Raw genomic sequence first — 21,127 nt, forward strand, 5'->3', positions numbered from 1 at the left:
TAAGTATTCTAGTGGAATGTAAAATAACTGTTTTAGCGCTCAAATACTGTTTCCTTTTCTTAGAAAAATGGCTGAAAAAAAAGTACTGGCTTTAGAAATCTTTAACCTTATTTTTGTGGATCCAAACCTCACTTAGGCAAAAACTGGACAGAGACAACCAGCAGCATCCAGAAAAAAACAAGAAAAAAAAAATCTCTTTTCTTCACTTTCAGTTAGCTACTAGTTGAAGTAGGTTCCAGAGCACCCAGAACGATCATTTTAAAATCTGTTCCAAACACTACATCACCTGTAGTTCAGATTTTTAAAGTAATCAGAGAAAGGTTTTGAAAATTATCATTCCGATTCCTTTTGAAGCTTTTCAATTAGAAAAAAATACAAAATCATTTAATAAGGACTGTTTAACATAAGATAGGGACATATTTAATACTTGGAGCACGGCAAATAAATTCAACCAATATACTCTCATTTCAAAAATAGCTGCAATTATTTTCAAATAATTAAAATAAGTTAAACATACATAGCCAGGCCCACAAAAAAATGTAGCCAAAACCTGCTTGCTTTGACAAACCAACAATGTAGCCTGGCTTGCTTTAGAGCTGAAAAGCAGCATACACCTGCCCAGTGATATTAATCTAAAAAGATGCTTGTCAGCTGCAGACCCAGCATAGAAGTAGGTAAGGGTGGAAACGGGAAAAAGGAGGAGAGTTAAAGTAGAAGAGGAGAGTCCCAGCATCAATACCGTCAGAGCCTATCAATTGCTCATGCACCCCTCAGACACCCTTGAAGTAACTAACTTAGAGGATTTAGTTTACCACTTCTTATTCATGCTGCCTTACAAGAATTTTTATAATTATTTAAAAAAATTGATATTGCAAACAGGGGGAATCTAATCATATTTACACCCACCTCCTTCCTTAATCTTCAATATCTAATCTTTCTACAGCAATCTGAACTAGTAAACATAAAACTGTAAAGCAAACAAACAAACCCCACCAAAACAATTTCTATGAAAATTCTATGGTTTTGAAATCCATTTTCTACCAATAAATGGCTGCAGAACTCACTAGCTCTTTGGCATCTTCATGAAGATGATATATCAAAAAAACTTGTGTCATATAAAAATAATATCATTCACTATGTTTTCTGATTCCTTCTTACAACTGTTAGAAACCACAATATTAAAAAAATTCTGATCTGATGGAACTCAGGAATGGAAACCTTAAATGGAAAGTTATTCAAGTTATTTGATTATTTTAGCACGTATCAATCCTCAAACAACTGTTAACTATTTTTGGAAACTGAGCTTGATACCATATCAAATCAACACAAATATGTCATTATATTCAAAGGTCTAGAAAACTTAAAAGAAAGAAAACAGAAGCACACTAGAAGACAGTATTTAAAACCACAGATTTTGTGTCTCCTCTGAGATCACCTCCCAAAATATCACAGCACATACTAATCAAATCTCTCACATTACTACAGTTTCAGCATACAAAGTCACACAAATGTACTTGCAACAGTAACGCCTTTGTGAAGATTTCCATCATAAGACTGTCAAACTGTATAGTGTAACCAATTTCTGGTACTCAGGTTTAATCAAGGTAGACAAAAATGCTGGAGACACTGCAACTGTTTTATGGCTATGGGCATCAAGGATCCTGAGATTGCTTCCCAATTGCCATCAGATGCTACACCTCCTAGAACTGGAATCCTGGCTTCATTGACACCCTTCTAATGACCCCAGGAAATTCCACTAGAGCAACTGCGTGTCCTCTTCAGCAAAAGAAAAATGCACCAGCACACCCAATCTGCACTCCTTCAAAGAGCCAAGCACCAATAATGATTTTAAATGAAACATCAGCTTTTCAGGATTTAATTACACAGCACCATAATCCTAAATTTTATACATTCCCAACTGTTTTAGTCAGCAGGACTGCTGCCTAATGGACACATAGAAATGCCTGCTGTTCATGTGTGACAAGACTTAACAACATAAAGATGAAAAATGGCTAACAAAACTCTGTAATATGAAGGGAAAAATTAGTATTTCTATAGCTTACAGACCTTTCCTTTGAAAAATCTATTTTGTAAAACAATCCTACTAGCTGACACTTCAGAATTTTAAAATTTCTTTTTTGTATTTGAAAACTGATCTATTTGTTTGGAGCTAGATTATCTAATCATTGCCTCAAGCTCGCAATAAAAATGTTAATCACTAAGTATCACAAAAAAATGCTAAACTGAAAGCGCTGCTTTATTCAAAAATGTGTTTTCTTTGTTCTCACAATACCAGTGACTATTCACAAATTTAAGTGCTTTCTACAGATGATTTACTTGAGTGAAAACTTTGAAAATATGATAGCAGTAGCAGCTTTACATTCATGAACTTCTACATAAAAACCTCCTCAGATCAGAAGTCTAAAACTAGAGGTAAGAAAACAGATTTTAGTTTCAATCTTGAAAACTTGTCACTTTTTTGAATGAAAGTGACCATTTATTACTTGTACATGTAAGACTATCTCAAGACCAGGAGACATATAAGGTTTTGTGGTTTATGGATCTAATTTAGAGACATAATTAGAAAATATCTCACTGTACAGGTCGCAGAAAGGAACTGCAGAAGCTCCTAACTCCTGTCTGTTTCTATTTGACATATAAAAAACCCTCTACTTAAAACAAGGCAGCTCGGAAGTCTTACCTGAGTCTGCTTCATTGCCCGTTCCATTCTGCGAGTATTTCCTTTCTCAAGCTTGGTCCGAAGGAGTAAGGCTGATGTCTGAATAGCCCAGAACTTTGGCTGAGCGAGCAAGCACTGCAGAGGAAAAAAACCATTTTTTCATTATTTCATTTTAAAAGACACTGAAGACAATAAAGTTTTTAACAGTGTTCTTGAGCATGAATGCTGTTTCCTAGTCTGAAAGTCAAATACACGGTTGTAGTCTCTTTGATGAATTGAAGGCTGTACAGATTACCTTAATCTATTTTCAATATAAAAGGCATCAAAACTTTTTTTTCTCCTTCAGACTGCATACAGTCTGTACACGTACCCATATGGTGTATACACCAAACTGCACAAATTAAAATAGCTACTCAGAATGGAAGGAAAATACAGAATCCGATACTGAAGCAGTCTGGCTCAGCCTTCCCCACACCTGCATACTGGATAGCTGTAGACAGCAGCAGGGATCCTGCTTCTTAAGGCTGAACAAAACCAGCTCTCTTTTGCCCCCTCGTAATGTATGAGATGCTCTGATGCCTGCATTAACAGCACCTCCACATTAAACAGGCTGAAATTGCTAAGAATCTGAAGAATATTAATTAATTTAGAATTTGCCATGACTAGAGAATAACAGGAAGAATTTTTGATGTGTAGTAGATGTATGGGGAATATGGAATATTCTAGGTAAAAAGCTTTCCTAAAGATATGGTAAGTTATCACTTGGAATGCCCTGCCCTGATGCCAGGAACTTGGTGCCAGTCTCCAATCACTGATTTTTAGGAAAGCCCGATAGGAGATACGTAGCCAATACAACTTTGATATCCCTTAATAATGTACAGACCACCATGGATTCTTTCCAGTATGGTTTCAGACAGAGCATATCATTTTTCTGTTACTCACTTTGAAACGGGAGACAGTAGGAAAACATCCTTGCTAATTTCATTGACACTACAAATACAATCCAGCTTCTCTGAGAAAATAAATTTGTCTATAGATACTTGTAGACTGCAGAAAAAAACCCAGTGGCTTTATTCTTTCCTTTCAAAGATTTCCCAAAGCATTAAAAAGTATACTTTGCTGGTGGTTTGTGTGAAACGCCTGACAAATTTCTGTCATATTGTAATCTGTTTTTCTTTTCCCTAGTGTTTTCACAGGAAAGGAAGCAGAAAGAAACAAGCTAAAACAAATTATCTCCAAGCAAAACTACAATGGGAACAGAGGCAACAGCAAATGAAAGCATAAATGAAAGCAGTATGAGCACATGTACAGCCACCAAACACTTCAACATCAGCTGATCCTCCCTCTTCTGACCAATGATCTCTGCACTTCCACAACTTCCACTCAGTATTACAAGTAAGAAGTACCCCAAGGCTTCTATACTGTCCTCTGTGCTGAGGACCTGGAAGTAATTAGAGGAACACAATTACAATCTTTTATATTCTGTAAACTTTCAAGTATCCTTTTTACAAATTGATTATGATCAGTAAATCTGTTAACTGGTTCAAATCCTAGTGGGAAGCTCATCTCTCTACTGCCTCATCATGGGAAGTTAAGTCTCCTACCTATTTTTGTTTGGTCTTAAGACAAACCCGTGCACTGCAGGCAGGACAAGTACAAGGCATTCCTAACAGAGGACCCTGGTTTCTGAATTTATTCTTCAGTGGCCAATCCAGGTGGCTACTAAAAAAAATACACCTTAAGAGTTTGTTAGGGCAAACACTTGAAGGTTGTTTACTTTAGCTTAAAAACTTCTTTTATAACAAAGGTTACCCTTTTCTCCATTTTCTCCACTATTGGTATTCTGTCATATTATTTTATTTTTTACTTAAAGGGAATTTTTTCTCTGCTACATTGTCGTAGATACTAGTATTTATTTTTCAAATGAACACAACATCTCTCAAAAGAATAATGGAAACTAAAAGGCTTGACTAATAGTGCTCCTAAAGATATTTTCAGGTCCAATTACAGCCCTTGCCCAGCAGCAGAATACTCGTCCCCTTACCCTGGCTCACCTTAGCAACTGGCACAAGGAGAGTATAGCACAAAGCCTCTGTGTTCACGCCACACAGCTCTGCAAGAGAACCAGCAGCTCAGGAAAGCCTTTCTTCAGCCTCTATGCATACCTCCCACACACCATTGCACTGATTTAAGCAATCATGCTGTATAAAGTGTGTATAAAGTCATATGGGGAGAGAGGAGAAGCGAAGAGAAACAGGGTGGGAGAGAGGCAGGGATAATTATGTTTCACTCCTCTGCAGAAGCAATGACAGTCTTATCTTAAATAACAATCCTGCTTTTTAAAAGGTATTTATAAAACAAAATGTAAGGTATACCTGCTGTACAATTACAGAAGAAAAAGCTAAATTCTCTACCAGTTTTATTGATACTTTTTTTTTTATTGATACAAAAAACCATTGCAATTGCATAGGATGATGACAACCAGGCCTATTTTTCAGTTAAGAAACTCTTGTAATTTTATACTTGTACTCAGCTCAGTCCTGCATCAGAACTCAAATGCTCACCTTTTCAATGCCTAACTGTAATGTTTACAGCACCACAGATACAAAATAATACATGTATAAAGGGTACAAATGTTTATACTCAAGGGCTGTAAAAAATAATTTCAGAATATGTATCTATAACCATCAAGCAAGCCTTAATCTGCACATATTCTGGACAAAACCCCCTATGTTTTCAACTGAAAATAAATCTGGACTCTACTGATGAGACTATAAGTTAAAATAAAACATCTGGAAAAAAGAAAAACTAAATCAAAATTATACAAGTTAAGTCAACATATGGGAAAGTTTATTGTACTGTACCAAAGGCAGCTAAGAAAATTAACAGAATAATTCTAAAACAAAACCACTACTGAGAATCTTCTCAAGTCATCCTTGTTCTTACTTTAGGGAAAGAACAATAAAATAAAGTAAAAGAAAAGCAGGAAAATTAGGTGGGGTGAGAAGCAAGGAAAAAACCCAAGGTTATGCAACATTTTCTGCACTGAATGGAATGTTTTCACATGGGAAAACTCATTTCTCCAATTCTTCCCCACATTTTTTCCTACAAACAAGAACCCTTTATACCATCCTCTCCCATCATATCAAAGTGTAGAAAGATTACTAAAATATTACACAAAACAGAGTATTTCATTCAATGCATCACCCTTATATGACAATGGAATGAAACATGATCGTCAACATCTTAGTAACAAAGTAGTCCGCTACTGTACGACACCCCCATTACTATGTAAGAACAAAATGGCAAGTCATATTTGAATGGTGAGATAGGTGCACGTTACTGATGACACCCAGATCAAACCCAGCCACATGAGTTCTGCCAAAACCAGGCTGATTATCAGGCACTGTTAATGGATGATTCAGCCTCATCGTTATTCAGAATTTAACCGACATGTGATGCACTCCTTGAGCACTCTACTAGCTTTCTGTTAGAGAACCAGAGAAAAAAATGCTTGCGCAGCTTGCAGTGTCTATACAAAATTCAGAACAAGCTGGCAAAAATCTTCAAGGATGCTTGTCACATTGGTACTTCATATATACACATACATGCAAAAGTGTATTATTTATGAAGTTACAATGGTTGGTTTTAAGGAAACTACACACAGAGCAAGCAGCCTACAGCTTAAAAATCAGTAATATAACACATTCAAGATAAAACAGAAAAGATAACCAAAGAACCCTGGGAAAGCTGGGACACACAGAGGAGCTTTACACAATACTATCAGATGTCCAACCCCCAACCCAACCTCTTCTGAAGGACACATGGATAAGACTGTATCAGTCAGCCATGACTTATAAAAGGTACAGGTTGTTCAGATCAACTCTTCTGTATTACGCCATCCGCTATTTAAAAAAGTAAGAGTTCCTGTAATAATTCTTTCTGACATCAAAGTCAGGAAGAGCTTACATGGGCTTATTAGGTGTGCTAGACAAGCTGGAACAGGTGAAGATGATCCTTGTTAACTGCAGTTTTAAATAAATTTCATATCTTCTGATTTTTCCTTATTATAAATCTATGCTTTACATAAGCCCGTTCTTTTATTCTTGTCCCTTGCTCACTGGTAAAACATGAGTAGCCTAGCAAACTCTGCAATTGCTATGATGGAGCCATCATTTGAAAGTGGACTTTGAAACCCTGAGCACTTTTAATTGCAACCAGTTGCAGAATTCCCAAGAGTTTTGCACATTAGTCCATCGTTGAACAAAAAATATTCTGCTTATTGGCCGAACTGACAGGATGTGGTGAAACGCCTTACTTGAAGGCACAGGCATGAGGTACCCTGAGGATTGCTCTGTTCCTCTGTCATCACCTCCAAAGAAACGGCCTTTAATTTAGATTCACTCAGGTATTTGCTAACATATTTTAAGCCACAAACAAAAAACCAGAAAATACTGGGAGGGATTTAGAAAAAAAAATTAAAAAAATCCCTTTCCAGTTTCTTTTAATTACCAATTCCAGTTTACTACTTCAGCAGCTCTGTTGTTTGCTTTTCCAAAAAGCCACATGTAATTAAGATTCCCAAAATTACTTATGGGGATTATTTCACGTCCATTTATCATTAGTCTTGCTTCATATAACCAAGTATATAATTATATGATGACTTTGATGAATTCATTCAGATTATTAACATTGAAGCCCTATTTCTTCCATTTAACCAAAGGCAAAATGACAACCTTATACCTCATTCTATACTTCTCTAAGATGCGAAAATACTGTGGCTTCTTTTCAGCATCCTGTATTGTGCACAGTAGTCGAGTGAGTACATCAAAAATGAACTGGTTGGAGGCATATGACTGAGGCATGAACAGGCAAAATTCTTGCTGCCTGCAGTTGCTTTGCAAAGGTATCTCTTAATCTCTGGTGAAGGACTCTCAACTGAAAGCTGCCTTACAAGTGCCTAACTTATTTTTAAGCATACAGGCATAGGATTCTTTGACATAAAAAGTTCTATGGAATTATATCCTAAGAAATGAGAGAAGAAAATTAGTATGAGATTAGGGAGAATTTGATTTTGTTTTCCACAGTCTCACCCAAATAAACTAATGCTTAAATTTCTGTGTAACTAAACAAGTTTTTATTAAAAAAGTCATGTCCAAATGACACTGTTTAATTTGATTTTTTTTTTTATTTTCTCTTAGCACTGAACTGGTGACAAAATGGTAAAATGCAACAGAATTAAAAATAACTTGACTTACGGAAAAAAACTACAAGATGCCATGTTATTGTGGAAAAGTTTCTTTAAATTTAATGTACACTTTTAACAGAATTGTTTTACAAAAGATGGTCCTTGCAATTCTGACAAAGTACGCACAGGAAACTCTGCCCTGGGAAGTAGTTAGATAAGCTATGAAAAACTATTTCTAATTGCCTAAGAAAGATTAAGGCAAGCCAAGGTCCAGAGAGAAGCAGAAAGAATACAAGTTTTGAAAAATGTTCTTAGAAAATCAGCTCCTCTATTAACTGAGCTTGAACACAGATGATTTCTAGTAGTACTGGCAGCTTCTGGCTGAAATGAGTTTTGTAGCTTTAAATGGTAATTCTTAGAACTCTGTAAGGTAAAATAGAGTAGATTTGTGACTAAGTGGTTTCCAATACCAGTGCATTTTTTAATGTTGTGCTGAAAAGCATAAATAACAAGGGGATAAGGAAAATAATAGATTTCTAGTTACAATTAGGCAGTAGAACCATGACTTGGCAACAAAATAAGCCAGTCAATATGACTATTTTTTGCTTTTCTGCTTGGTGTATGAGCATGTAAAAATTCCCTGTTTGCTGAAACAGAGCAAGTAGCTTCTCTGTTCAAATTCAGCATACATACCGATTCTGCTGTACATGCTCATCCCAAAGATTTAAAAATAAATAAGAATCAAAAGAAGATCTGATTATATATCACAACCAGCAAACACATAATGTTGAGGTTTCCCAGACCTTAAATTCCTCTGGTAGTTTTATTCTTATCACAATACTCAACAGTTTACTAATCCTTCAGTGACCCGAAATTGAGAGGAAACCACAATAAACATGTGCATACGCAAAACCTCAAAATATAATAAATACACAACTAAAATACATTACTGTTTTCTAAATAGGTAAAAGGTAAGCTACATATTTAACTAGACAAGAAGTATTTTATGTTTAGAATTACTGAAATATATTTGTCAAAGGATTCTTTTTAAGAACAGAAAGTTATTCTTCTGGTGAGTATAAACATTTTATCTAATGCAATAAAGTTGCTTAGCAACCATGTAAAGGAACTATCTCCTTGTCTATCTCTATTTATATTAAAAGTTTGTATTTAATAACTATCACATATACATGCTCTGTATTCTCAGAAATGACATTGACAATAAACTTAAAAATGCACTTAGAATTACAGAACGTTGAATAACAATTGGAATAAACAGGTTTTTGTCTCTGAGCCACCACTGTCCTCAGTTCAATGCTGTCCCAAGATTCTTCCTCTTTTTATTTCCCATTGTCATATTAGATACAAAACCTCTCTATCATTACATATCATTGTTATATATGATATATAATTACTGTATGTTAATCTCTAGACATTATATAATTGCGAAAAAATTGAACCCTTGTACTATGTATCTGTAAGACCCATCTAACTCATCCCAGACAAAGACTAAATACTACCATTTTTGAGACGTTACGTTTTTTCATACTAACTGGGGAGCTCCTCTGGTCTCTTAATAAACAATCAGTTTATTGAAGTTGATTAATCTTAAGTTCAGATGGAAACACCTCCCACTTCTATATATTTATAAACAGAATACAGAATACTTTCCATTTCTCCAAGACTACCACCTTAATGTATGACAACTTGACTTTAGGTTCAAAATTCAAATAGAACCTGACATAAGAAAAAAATTTCTCTTGGACAGTGAATTGGAATAGGTGGCAACAAAATAATACATGATACAACAAATTCAAGCCTACTGCCTTCAGTGCTTGTACATGAGAAGTTATACTAGTGGACCAAGTACAACCCTTGATTTATATAAAACATCATGACTACATGATAGTTCTGAACAAACAACAGTGGTTAACTTGGAAACATACAGGATGCTGAAGCGAATGATTTCAAACTATTTTTTCATTGCAGCTTCTGTCATCCATGAACTGTGGCACTGCAGACAACATTCCTAAATAATAAATTTGGAATTTGCACCGCTAGTCAGGGTGCTAATTTGAGCACCTATAAATTCCTCACTTTCCTAAGTATTATTGATAGGAAATATTTGATATTTGATTTTATGTATCAATAGTTAGATAAGACCTACTAATCTGAAAAAAACCAACCCAATTTTGGCCATCTGTTCAAGACAGCAAGCCTTCAGATAAATACACTGTTAATCTCTAGAAACATTAGGAGAGCTTTAGGCACAAACAATTATAAAATGTAAGGCTGTATATTCTCCAGTCACTTTTTATTAACTATGAACACCTTCATATTTTCTAAGGCCCAACAAGAAAAAAAATTATGTTAGGATTTCACTCCAGATGATTCTTGTTACAACTTGACAAATTCTAATCCTATTTGGCATAATTATGACCTTAGCAACATGAACAAGATAAGGGTCACAAACAAGGAAGATAATATTTTCATCTCTTGAGAATGTGATGCTTCCATAAATCTTACGACAGTGGATATATTTAGTGGTTAGCAAGTAGAAAGGCAGAGAAGAAAAAAAAAAAGTCTGTAATTTATCTAGTAAATCTAGTTCCTAGTATGCACTAGCCAACAGACTTAATAAATTGCTCTTTTTTTATTTTATTTTTTTTCTTCTTTTTTAAAAGATCTAAATAGAGGGAATAGTCAGACTAGTGTACGCCATGTACATATCTCCTCCTCACGGTCAAAAGAATTGCTCAGACAAACAAACAAACATCAAAGGCTCTGTTGATACAGTTTAACAATTATCAGAACCTGTGCTGTATATGGCTTGATGCATCTGTTTTATTTCACACTTTCACTGGACACTGAAATCTATCCTACACTTGAAATCACTCTAAGGGTGGTTTGGACTGGAAAATCAAAATATTACCAACCTATCTTGCAAATTTAAAGTGTACATATATCAACATAAAAGCAAATGTTTTTGAAATTTCTGTTTTTTTCCTATTAAACAGATAGTAATTTTACCTAGCAACTGACCACATCTTTTTCCATATGGCTTTGACAACTATAATTATTTTCTCTAAACTCAACAATATGAAGTCTTTGGTGTTACAGACTACTAATTGATCAAACAGTATTAGGGCAAAATATCAAGACAAGGATAATTTACTTTTTTTTTTTTCCCAAACACCATAACTTGTATTATACACTTTCAGGCATTATTCCAAGTCCTGTGTTAGTGTTTCTTTTTCAGTGTTGCATCGGGAAAATGTGTTATTACTTGGTTAGGTCTTAAATATTTTCTTGCCTAACAGTATCTAATATAAATTCTACATGGCACCTTTACAGTATTAGCCAAGACCTCTGCACTGTAACAAGAAAACAAAAAAATTATGCAATGTGCAAGCCTATATGACAAGCATTAGCAGAAGTTCTGTATTTTCCTTTATTAGGTCTTTCATTGATTTTAATGGGTTGTTACATCAAGACAGCACATTACAGAGTCAATCATATAATAATTTGCCATTTTCTTTAAGGTCTCTTCAAATTATCATCATTATTTAAATGCTATGTTCTTTTTCAATAAATTGTGCCTGACTGTCAGTTAGTTAAACCAGAGACACATGCAAAAATATTGAAAGAATTAAAGGACAGAGCAGATTTACTTTCCTGCACTGGCTGAGACATCAGCACGTGCATAGTGCCATTTTCCAGTACTACTTTAATATTCCACATATACTTCAGTAGGCTGAGACCACACATTCAGCATATTTTTTCCAAAGTCTAAAGCTATTCACTCAACTGTATGACAAGAGTTTATTTTGGTCTATAAAACTAATCCTGGGACTCTACAACTAAAATAGCTTTTCACCGCAACAGGTGTTAGCTGATCATGAGCAGAGCTGGGCTTAAAGCTCTTAGCCGCAGCCATTAGAAATATCTCAGTGCTAAAAAGTCAAGAGCAAGGCTGAAACATGCCGCATCAAGGCACTACTTTAATTAGAATGGTATTTTTAAAATTCACTTTGTCTAGTCTTGTCTGGCAGCCTCGGCACTCAAGTTGTAACATTACATCATTGTAAATACACAGTACCTTTTGTTGAATTTGACTGCTAAAACAAGAACATTACCTGATTTTTTTTGCATTTTTATATACTTCAATGTGTTTGAATGAGATTCTTTCACATATATAATTTCAGAGTCTTGGAAAATGTAATGCATTTGAAATAAAGTATTAATTCTGAGACTTTTAAAATGAAATATACACAACATGCATAATGGACAGTTCCTTTTTTCCCCATCTGCAGGTATAGGTATAAAGAGTTGTTACAAGTTTCCTCTTTGCCTATCCACACTTTATAAAGCAAAACATATGCAAAGATGTTAAAAATCTCTTACTTAAACAGTTAACTTAGACTGTATTAGACTGATTTAGAAATGAATACTGAACTCATTATAGCAGCAATTACATTACACTTACCTAGATGCAATTTAGCCTTTTTAAGTATCTTGTTTAACCTTAGTCTGCAAGTAACCAACTCTAGAATTCATCCTCTCTGGAATTTATCACATCTGAAGGTACATTAAATACAATATAAGAGTTACTCAGTAGCTGGCTTAAATAAAAAATTAGATGGGAAGACTGGAATAAAATTTCTTCTTACAGGACTTACAAGATATTCCACTAGTGTACACAAGAAGGCTAATGTCATTTCACTTTAGCTGTATTTTCCACAGCTGTTTTTTTACCCCACTCAAAGAGCATTCTGTAGCAAGTGGGTAGGTAGCTCTTGATAACATCCACTCAAAGGAATCCTCATATTCCACCCTGTTTATCACTATTTCCCCTCCATGGCACTAGTTTTGAGCAGTATCTCTTATTCCTGATACCCACCTTGCAAAGAACAGCTGCTGGGCAATTATTTATGCTAGGTCAGCTTGGAAACCGTGCTGGCTTTTGTGCCATTTCTGTAGTACCTAGGACTCCAAGGAATAAAAAAGTCAGCAGGAAAGCTTGGAAGGTAGTCTTCCTGGGTCTGTTTACACAGTCAGTGGTGACAGGAAGGTTCCCTAAAAAGACCATTTTGAACAAGCATCAACCTCCTGACAAAGCCTCTCACCCTTCATGGACTTCATGAAGGAAATTAGGTTCCTAGCTTATGCACAGTGGTTACATGCCCAACTGAAGTGCTTACTGCTAATGAATCCTCTAGATAGGTTCTCAATAATTTTATTGTTTCTTCCAGCCTCAAATCTCATTTGGTTCCCCTTGAGTTTGTCATGGGGCTGCAGACGCCTCTGGAATGACTGTTTCATCTGGATGGTGGAAAAGATATGCTCTAGACCAGACTTTCTCTATAGACCACAGATTTCAAAGTGAAAAAACCCTAAGGCGTACATTGCATCCTGCTACAGTTTTTTACTCAATACAAGAACCAAGTTGAGAAACATGTAAATATCTGCACAGGTTTAATCACTTTCAGTATTATACTAGCTGGTACGCTAGCAATAGATGTAAGGGAATATGAATAAGTAGTCCCATTAATAAAGTGAACGTCTCTTTGAAAAGAACAAAACACCCCATTGTGTACAACTTCCTAATTTCCTCTAAATTAAGAGAATTAGTCATATTTCTGTAGATGGCACTAGAAAAGCCAGTCAAATAAAGTCAGGGGTAATTTGCATTAAGAGGACTGCAAGCTGACTCTTTTCACTGAATTGTTGGGAAAGGACTATGAAAACAGAATAATGAGTGATTTTTTGCAAAATAAATGCACCTGCTACTTTCAGAAGTTCAACTCTGCCAAAACATTGTGAAGACTATAATGTTATCTGTTCAAAGACATGGTGTTACTATCCTCATTAGAAATATCAATACACTTCAGTATTTTTCTTCAGTATGTCTTCTACCTATCCCTAAAAGAAAGCATTCTTTATTGAAAAAACACCAACAGCTGTTTCTCAGCAACAGAACCAGCATCTTTTTCCTTTGTGTAGTCAATATTCAGACTCAGATACAGCTACAAGTCCTGACGGGGAAAAAGGATGACTTCCCAAAAGAGAATATCCTCAGACCTCACAGCTTGTTTGTTCATCTTGTTTTCTCTAGCAAAGGCAACATAGGTAACATTCAGGTAAAATGAGGCTGCCTTACCTCTGGTGTTGGTTCTTGTAATTATAATTAGTTAGGAGAACATCCAACTTTCCTTTCCATTCTCCATGACCATCTCATTTGAAACCTGAAGTCATGCCTATAGGCCAGCTCTCCTCTGCAGTGATTTTATTTTATTTTTGAAGGACAAGTGAAAAGAAACGTATGAAAGGTCTACATCTGCTGCTTTTACTAACAGATATAAATATGTTGTTCCGTGAAAGGCTGCATCTTTCCTTTTCCCTCCTTCTGCTTCCATGTACACTTCCTCACACACAGAAATACCAACCAAAACTTTAACACTCTCTCTTCCCATGTCCCCTTTTCAGTATGTACAGGGAAATGGTTAAGCATCTGTTAGAAGAATGTTCATGTCCAAAGCTCAGTCCATATCTGTTTCTTCTTCCTTCCCAATAGTCTTTACTTCTTCTGAATACACATCAAGAACTTCCTGAGCTTTCTCTCAAGCTGGATGTTTCTATGGTTTTTCTTAGAAAATCTCCTGTCTCACTCCATAACCCTGTGACTCAGAAACACACAAATACTGCCTGCATTAAGAAAATGAAATTAAAGGGGATCATTTGATGCAGTCATAGGTATACTGGAATCTGATGTCTAGTTAGAAGTAGAAGAAACACAAGCACATGATGGTTGTCTTTTCAACTAGCTGTGAATGTAGCTCTGCAGATAAAAGTAAAATGGCAGCCTGGTGTCCCCTACATTATACACTTCACAGAGAAAACAGATCAAAGAAAACAAGCACTAGAAAAACATTCCCTTGCAAGGAAAGCCTCATATGGACCACAGAAAAAGCTACACAAAAGGAGTACAAAGATTTACGCTTACTGAAGAATTTTCAGTGGAAACAAAAGACTTCAAGCAAGCTTTGTATGAATTCAAACATAACACACACAGAAAAGCAAGCTTATATTACCTTGCATGGAACAAAAATAAAACAAAATGTAGGGAGATACTTATATTGAGCTATGAACATGATTCTTTGATTCTGCATAACACAGTTGTTATTTAACCTGCATGCAGGTATGTAACTACCAGAAACACTCAGGGAAGGAAAAAACCCCAAACCCACCACAATTCAAAGTCATTTTAGAAACACTGGAAAATTCAACTCATTTTCTGCTAGGAAAATGTTTAAATGCTTTTTCCCCCCCCTTAGGATTTTCTACTTTCTAATAATAGTATAAATATATTATCTGAGTGTCAGATTATATGTTCAGTTCTACTTATACACCCAAACTGCAGAGATATCCTGAATGTCCAGAATTCTATCAATTTTCTTCCACATTAACAGACACCAGTGGGCTCATATTTAGCAAGTTTCTAAGAGCTTAATGGTCTGCAATGATACTAAGTGGTATCCTCTTGTAAGAGTTCAAAAAATAATAATTTTTCATGCTGTTGCTTAAGCTGGTTTTTGGGTTGTATTTTGGTTTGTTTTTTCTTTTCATTTTGAGAGACTGCTTCGGTTCAGAAGTAAGTTTTCCTTGGAGGCTCTCAATTTTTTTTCAGGAGAAGGAAGAAACTAGAGAAGAAAAGGAAATGTCATGAAGAAAGAAGATACTGTTTTATTTAAAGGAATCTGCTTCCAATGACTAGCGAAGGGTAAACCACATAAGATATGGCTCCTATTTTCACTTAGAATGGAGTCCAGCCATTATTACTGACACTTGCTCTGTTGTGCCAAACATGTCACTTATTCTGTGTTATGCTGAAACAACTTCAGCCAGATTTGACTGTAGTAGCATTGTCTTTTTAAGGTCTGTGGTTTGGACTTACTCCTGAAACAGCCTAAGTGCAGACTTCCACACCACATCACAGTACTGCATTTATTTCCTAAGGCCCAATCTCAACAGCAATAAATCAGGTTTTTGGATTCAAAAGACTAGACTTTAACTCTTTGGTACCAGTGATAAGGATTTCCCTAGGTATTAAACAACAGTGAATTTCTCCTTTTAACTGCTCAGCCTCAGGAATTTCACCATCTATGCCAAGATTCTGAACACATCATGTGCTCTTTCAATACTATCCTGAAAAACAGAAAAGCACATTAAAGAAATTGCTTTCTGTACAGATAGTAAAACAGTGAATTTAGTTTGAGCATGGCTAGATATATATTTTAATGATACATAGTTTTAGGACTGTATGCAATGGTACATGCTGTCTGAGGACTTGCAATCTGTTTAGCCTCAAGACAAACAAAGCAAATGACTGAAAAAAAGGGTGAAAGATACAAAATCAGTGCCAATGGAGAATATTTTCTAACTTGTTCCATTCAGACCAGCCATGTGGGAGATGAAACATGTCCTACCCCCTGCTAGGTATTCCCTTGGAAACTACCACAGGAGGCTCTTAAATCCTCTGCCCTGCTTGCTCTACCCCACCCTCAGCCTTGCCTCTCTGACAAGGAGCATTTCTGAAACAGGCAGTGCTATAGGTTAACTTATTCTCTGCTAACAGAAATCTGTTCCTTGGGGAGATAGTTATGGATTTCCATTTTTCCATTTCTGGTACTGCTGCCTGTGGCTACAGACAAGAACCACCATTTGTCAATACTTTCTTTAGGTTGGTCAACTCTTAGTTTTGTTTTTTTTAATAGTACCTCTTATTCAGAAAAATCCAGGTAAGACAACACATTAAGGTTCCAGTTTCTTTTCTTTCTGCTTCTTTGTTTGAACTGTTCAGGACAAACTCAATGTTTGCAGCACTCCAGACTACTGCAAAAATCCTTTAGGTCTGACAGATCCTGCTTCCTTATGCAGCTGCCCCAGGGTGGTGGGATTTGTCTGTTCTGCCTGCTTACTCATGTTTATGAGCTCACCACTATGCTTTTTCCATCACTACGTTTTTTCCACAGACTGCCAGTGATGCTTTCTGTTTATTTGGTTTATCATCAGCCTCTGGAAGAACACTGCTTTATGTACTGCTGCTATCTTATGCAGCATAGATTCTTACTCTAACTGAAACTTTTATCTTTACTTTTGCAATGATAACTTTGGAACAAATATCCGTCCATAATAATTATCCTTAAAATACCGTAACTGAATATCTTTCCAGGAAGAGAAGGTAGCAAAAATACCAGTTCTCAGACAGATTTGGAGCACAACTATGAAAATTACACAACACAGTGGAGCTGTAAAAGCTCCCTTTGCATCCTTCAGTAAAAGGCATAAAATTATCTTCTTGAAAAGAATCAATTTAAATGTTTTCATAGTTTCAAACTTTAAGATTAGTCAATGGCCCAACAAAAATAATTTAACAGTTGCATTCAGTTTTTACATTACAAAAATTACATTTGTGAACCCATCCTATAATGATGTTAACTCGTCAAAATCAGCTATCACAGGATAGCTGTAACAGGAACAGCCAAAAACATTCAGGAAGAATTATTTGCCTAAAGCAGTGAATTATAGTAAGGCTGCCACTGACTTTACTATTAAACTATGTCAGAACAAATTACAGAATTTGTATAAAACTCCTTCACAACCTACAGTCTGCAAGAACAGCTGTCTGTAGAAGAACAGCAAGGAAAATTCACACAATGCCAGACAGGATTCTACAGGAAGCGTGTCATACCTGGTTTTCCCCTGTTTTGAATGCCAGCATCCACCACAGGAATTCTGCCTACACCAGCCTCTACTGTTCAGCAGTCTACATACTGCAATACTTGGTGTTCACAACTAAGTGTAACGTGTTGAACAAAAGAGGCAAGCCTCCATTACTGTTCGGTGGGCTAAGCAGCTAGGGACAAAGTCCAGAGATGACACCTTCAGTGAGAGTTTTAGGGCAATCTCAGCGGTTTCTCAGGAAAGAGCATAACAAATATTGATGTTCATTACAAAAATATTTGATTTCTGATTTCTTCCAGTTCTGATTTCACCAGTATAAGTATTCTCTTTAAAGACCTACTGTTCCCATTACACGCAATACAACCAGGCTGTTGAAGATCACCAGTACCCTGGCTTTAAACCTTATGTGCAAAAGTTTAGTTTCCAGGAGCAAAACAAAGCTGCAGCCACCTTCTTTTCAGAGACTGAAGACACCATGATCCTGAAAGATGACTAACTCCGTAAGTGGCAACCAAAGGTGAGGAAGAAGAGGAATAAAGATAGAGCCAGAAATATGTGAGAAAGAAAGGGGTTATGGAAAATGAAAGCAAGACTGAAAGGAGGCAAGAGCTGGCAAGGGAGGTCTTAGGGAAATGTGTTATGGATCAGTAAACGAAAAGGGAAGCTGACATAGACACAAGTGACTAATATTGAAAAAAGTAATAATGAGTGAGACTGCATGAGAGAAAATCCCATCTTGGTGGGCAAAAGTGAGTAACATTCCTAAATCTGACAGGGTTGTGTAGAGAAAAGCTATACTCTGCATATATTTATTAGAGACCAAAGGCAATGTCTGGGATGTGCTTAGACTTGAAAGACGTTAAAAGCATGAGCTGTAATGGATTAAGAGTCAAATACAACAGTCCAGTACCTATCCAGTTACATTATGGACATAAACAACAGCAGTTGTTACAATAACTGTGAAAACTGGATGAAGAATCATAGAATAGTCTGGTTTGGAAGGGACCTTTAAAGGTCATCTAGTTCAAGCCCATTGCAATGAGCAGGGACACCTTCAACTAGACCAGGTTGCTCAGAGTCCTGGTCCAACCTGATCTTGAATGTTTCCAGGGACGGGGCTTCTACTGCCTCTCTTTGACAACCTGGTTCCAGTGTTTCACCACCCTCTTCGTAAAAAATGTCTTCCTTGTATCTAGTCTGAAGAAGCTATAAGAATTTTCCTTAGACAAACAAAAGGGGTGATCTTTTTAGTTATGCACCTCCAAGGTTCACATTTTTCCAGCTCTGTTAGAGATTCAACACACACATAAGCAAACATTTGCCAACTATAGATAAGGGAAAGATACAGAATATACAGACAAATAAATACACACACTGCAGTTCTCACAAAATAAACTCTAGGATGAAAAATATGGCCTACGATTAAATGACCTATTTGCTTTATGAATCTTACTACTAAGCTATTAAACAGCTCCGAACTGTGCAAGATGTTCGAAACAAAAAAGCCACAATTTTCTAAACATATTTCCTTCCTTTATTCTAAAACTGAAAGGGTTTCACCAACATATATTAAACTGAAAAGCAAAGAGAGCCTACTCAGTTACAGCCAATGATAAAAACCAAACCAGGCACAATACTAAATTGGGGGAATGCAAATGCATGTGCTGTTCCTCTCCATCTGTGGTAATTTTAAAAATTTTACAGTGTAGAAAAAAACCTTTCACAATCTATTTATAGAAATCTGTAAAAGTTATTTCCTCTCTCATCTTTTGTCTAGACTAGATAGAAGTCATTGTATAATGTGTTGGCCAACATATTCTGACAAAGTACTGAAGAAAAATCTAGCTGACAAAAGGCATGAAGTCTTTCAAGAAAAAAAGCCCAAGCTCCAATTTAATTAATGCAAGACACGCTTAAGGATGTCTTAAAGATCTTAAAGACAGAGACAAGGCAGTAAAATCTTCTAAATACATCAGACTACACCAACTAACATCTAGTGTCATGATTTTTATTTCAGTTCAGAAAAGGCCTCTACTTTCAGCTTCACAGCCTGAAAAATGTTAAATAGTGTAAATATTTTTAAAACGTTTTTGCAAATTGAATCAAATAGAACATTTAAACATCTTAATGGCATTTATTTCAATAGTTTTCATAACTAACAGCTCTACTCGCCATGATTAATACAGCCAAACCAAACATGTCAGAAGTATTTATGCCATACTATATTATCATATATGCTAAGCGTATAAATTATATACAGAAGAAAAGTCTGAATTTTCTCACAGTACTCATGAGATTCATTTATGATATACACTGCATGAACAATCCACTAAATGAGCTGGCATTGTTTCTATTTCCTGATGCAATGAGCTAGCCTTCATAAAGAGAGTATGAACCTTTCCTGTTCATGTATTTGCACATCTGGAAATTAGCTTTCATAAGGGTCACAAACACTCCATGCACACTACCTTATGACATTTTGTTGCATATTTGATGTTACAAATAATTATTAAGAATAACACTTTGTTTATCAGTATGTAATTTATCCCAGTAAAAATGTATTTCTGGAAGGAAAAAAAAAAAAGCTGAGTGATGGGGTCTGCTGGCAAGAATACATGCATTTCCCCCCTCCTTTAGTCATAATGTACTGTTTAGTACGTGATCAGTACTAGAATTCAAGTATTCTGTAAATACAAGTAAAATAAAAGTGCATACAACCTCCATGCAAATGTATTTAAATGTTTCACAAATTAGTTTAATCTTAACGTTTTAGTTTCTGGACAACAGCACTTGAAAATTCTACTTTACTATTTAAATTTGCTTTTAATAAAAGAGACGAATGGAAATATTGTAGAAATACCAGATTCAGAGTTGCTTAACCTTTGCCCTTCTGTAACACAGATGACACCATGCTTTCCCACAACATACTGAAGCCAACTACTTATACAAGGGCAGCACACTGGGCAGAAACATACCCAGGATCACTGCTGAACAGAATGGGGTTTACTCAACGAGGACAGCTAAGCATGTAAATGGCTATTTTGCTGAACCTAAGCTATAAGGGTTTGTTTAGGAAAAGTTTTTTGAAATTTTTCAAAATTTTTCAAAAATAGGTAAAAATCCCCTCTACATCTCCTTTCAAAAGCCCGTGGTTTATAGACTTAGAGCTTGGTTAAACATAATTTCCCCCACAAAAATTTTAAACTGACCATCAATAAATCCCCAGAAGAAAATACCAATTATAAATCCCTTCCAGTAACTTGGCTGCCTAAAACTTCAAGACTAAAAAGACCAAAGAGAAAAAAAATAAAATAATTTCAACCCTGTTTTTGGGGGAATAGAGAAAGAAATCAATGAAGAAGCAGGGTAAGATAGATTTATTTCTTATCGAGTTCATCATATGTTTTTCCCAAAGCAGCTAGAATAGAAGAGTAGCTAGACTTGACTGCACCTGTTTTTCTTTTAAAAAAGAACAACAAAACAGTGACATTTTGGTTATGATAAATGAATCAAAG

The 21,127-nt window shown here is 35.7% G+C and overlaps 1 protein-coding gene across 1 annotated transcript in view; it reads right to left on the reverse strand.

Annotated features, from left to right (window-relative positions):
• TTC27 (tetratricopeptide repeat domain 27) overlaps positions 1-21,127 on the reverse strand; it is a 126,612-nt gene that overhangs the window by 50,969 nt on the left and 54,516 nt on the right. Inside the window, exon 10 of the mRNA XM_056357635.1 lies at positions 2,702-2,815. Coding sequence (XP_056213610.1) covers positions 2,702-2,815 — 114 coding nt within the window. The remainder of the gene's footprint in view (positions 1-2,701; positions 2,816-21,127) is intronic.

Source organism: Falco biarmicus, chromosome 12, assembly GCF_023638135.1.
Source record: "Falco biarmicus isolate bFalBia1 chromosome 12, bFalBia1.pri, whole genome shotgun sequence".
In the NCBI taxonomy this organism is placed as follows: domain Eukaryota; kingdom Metazoa; phylum Chordata; class Aves; order Falconiformes; family Falconidae; genus Falco; species Falco biarmicus.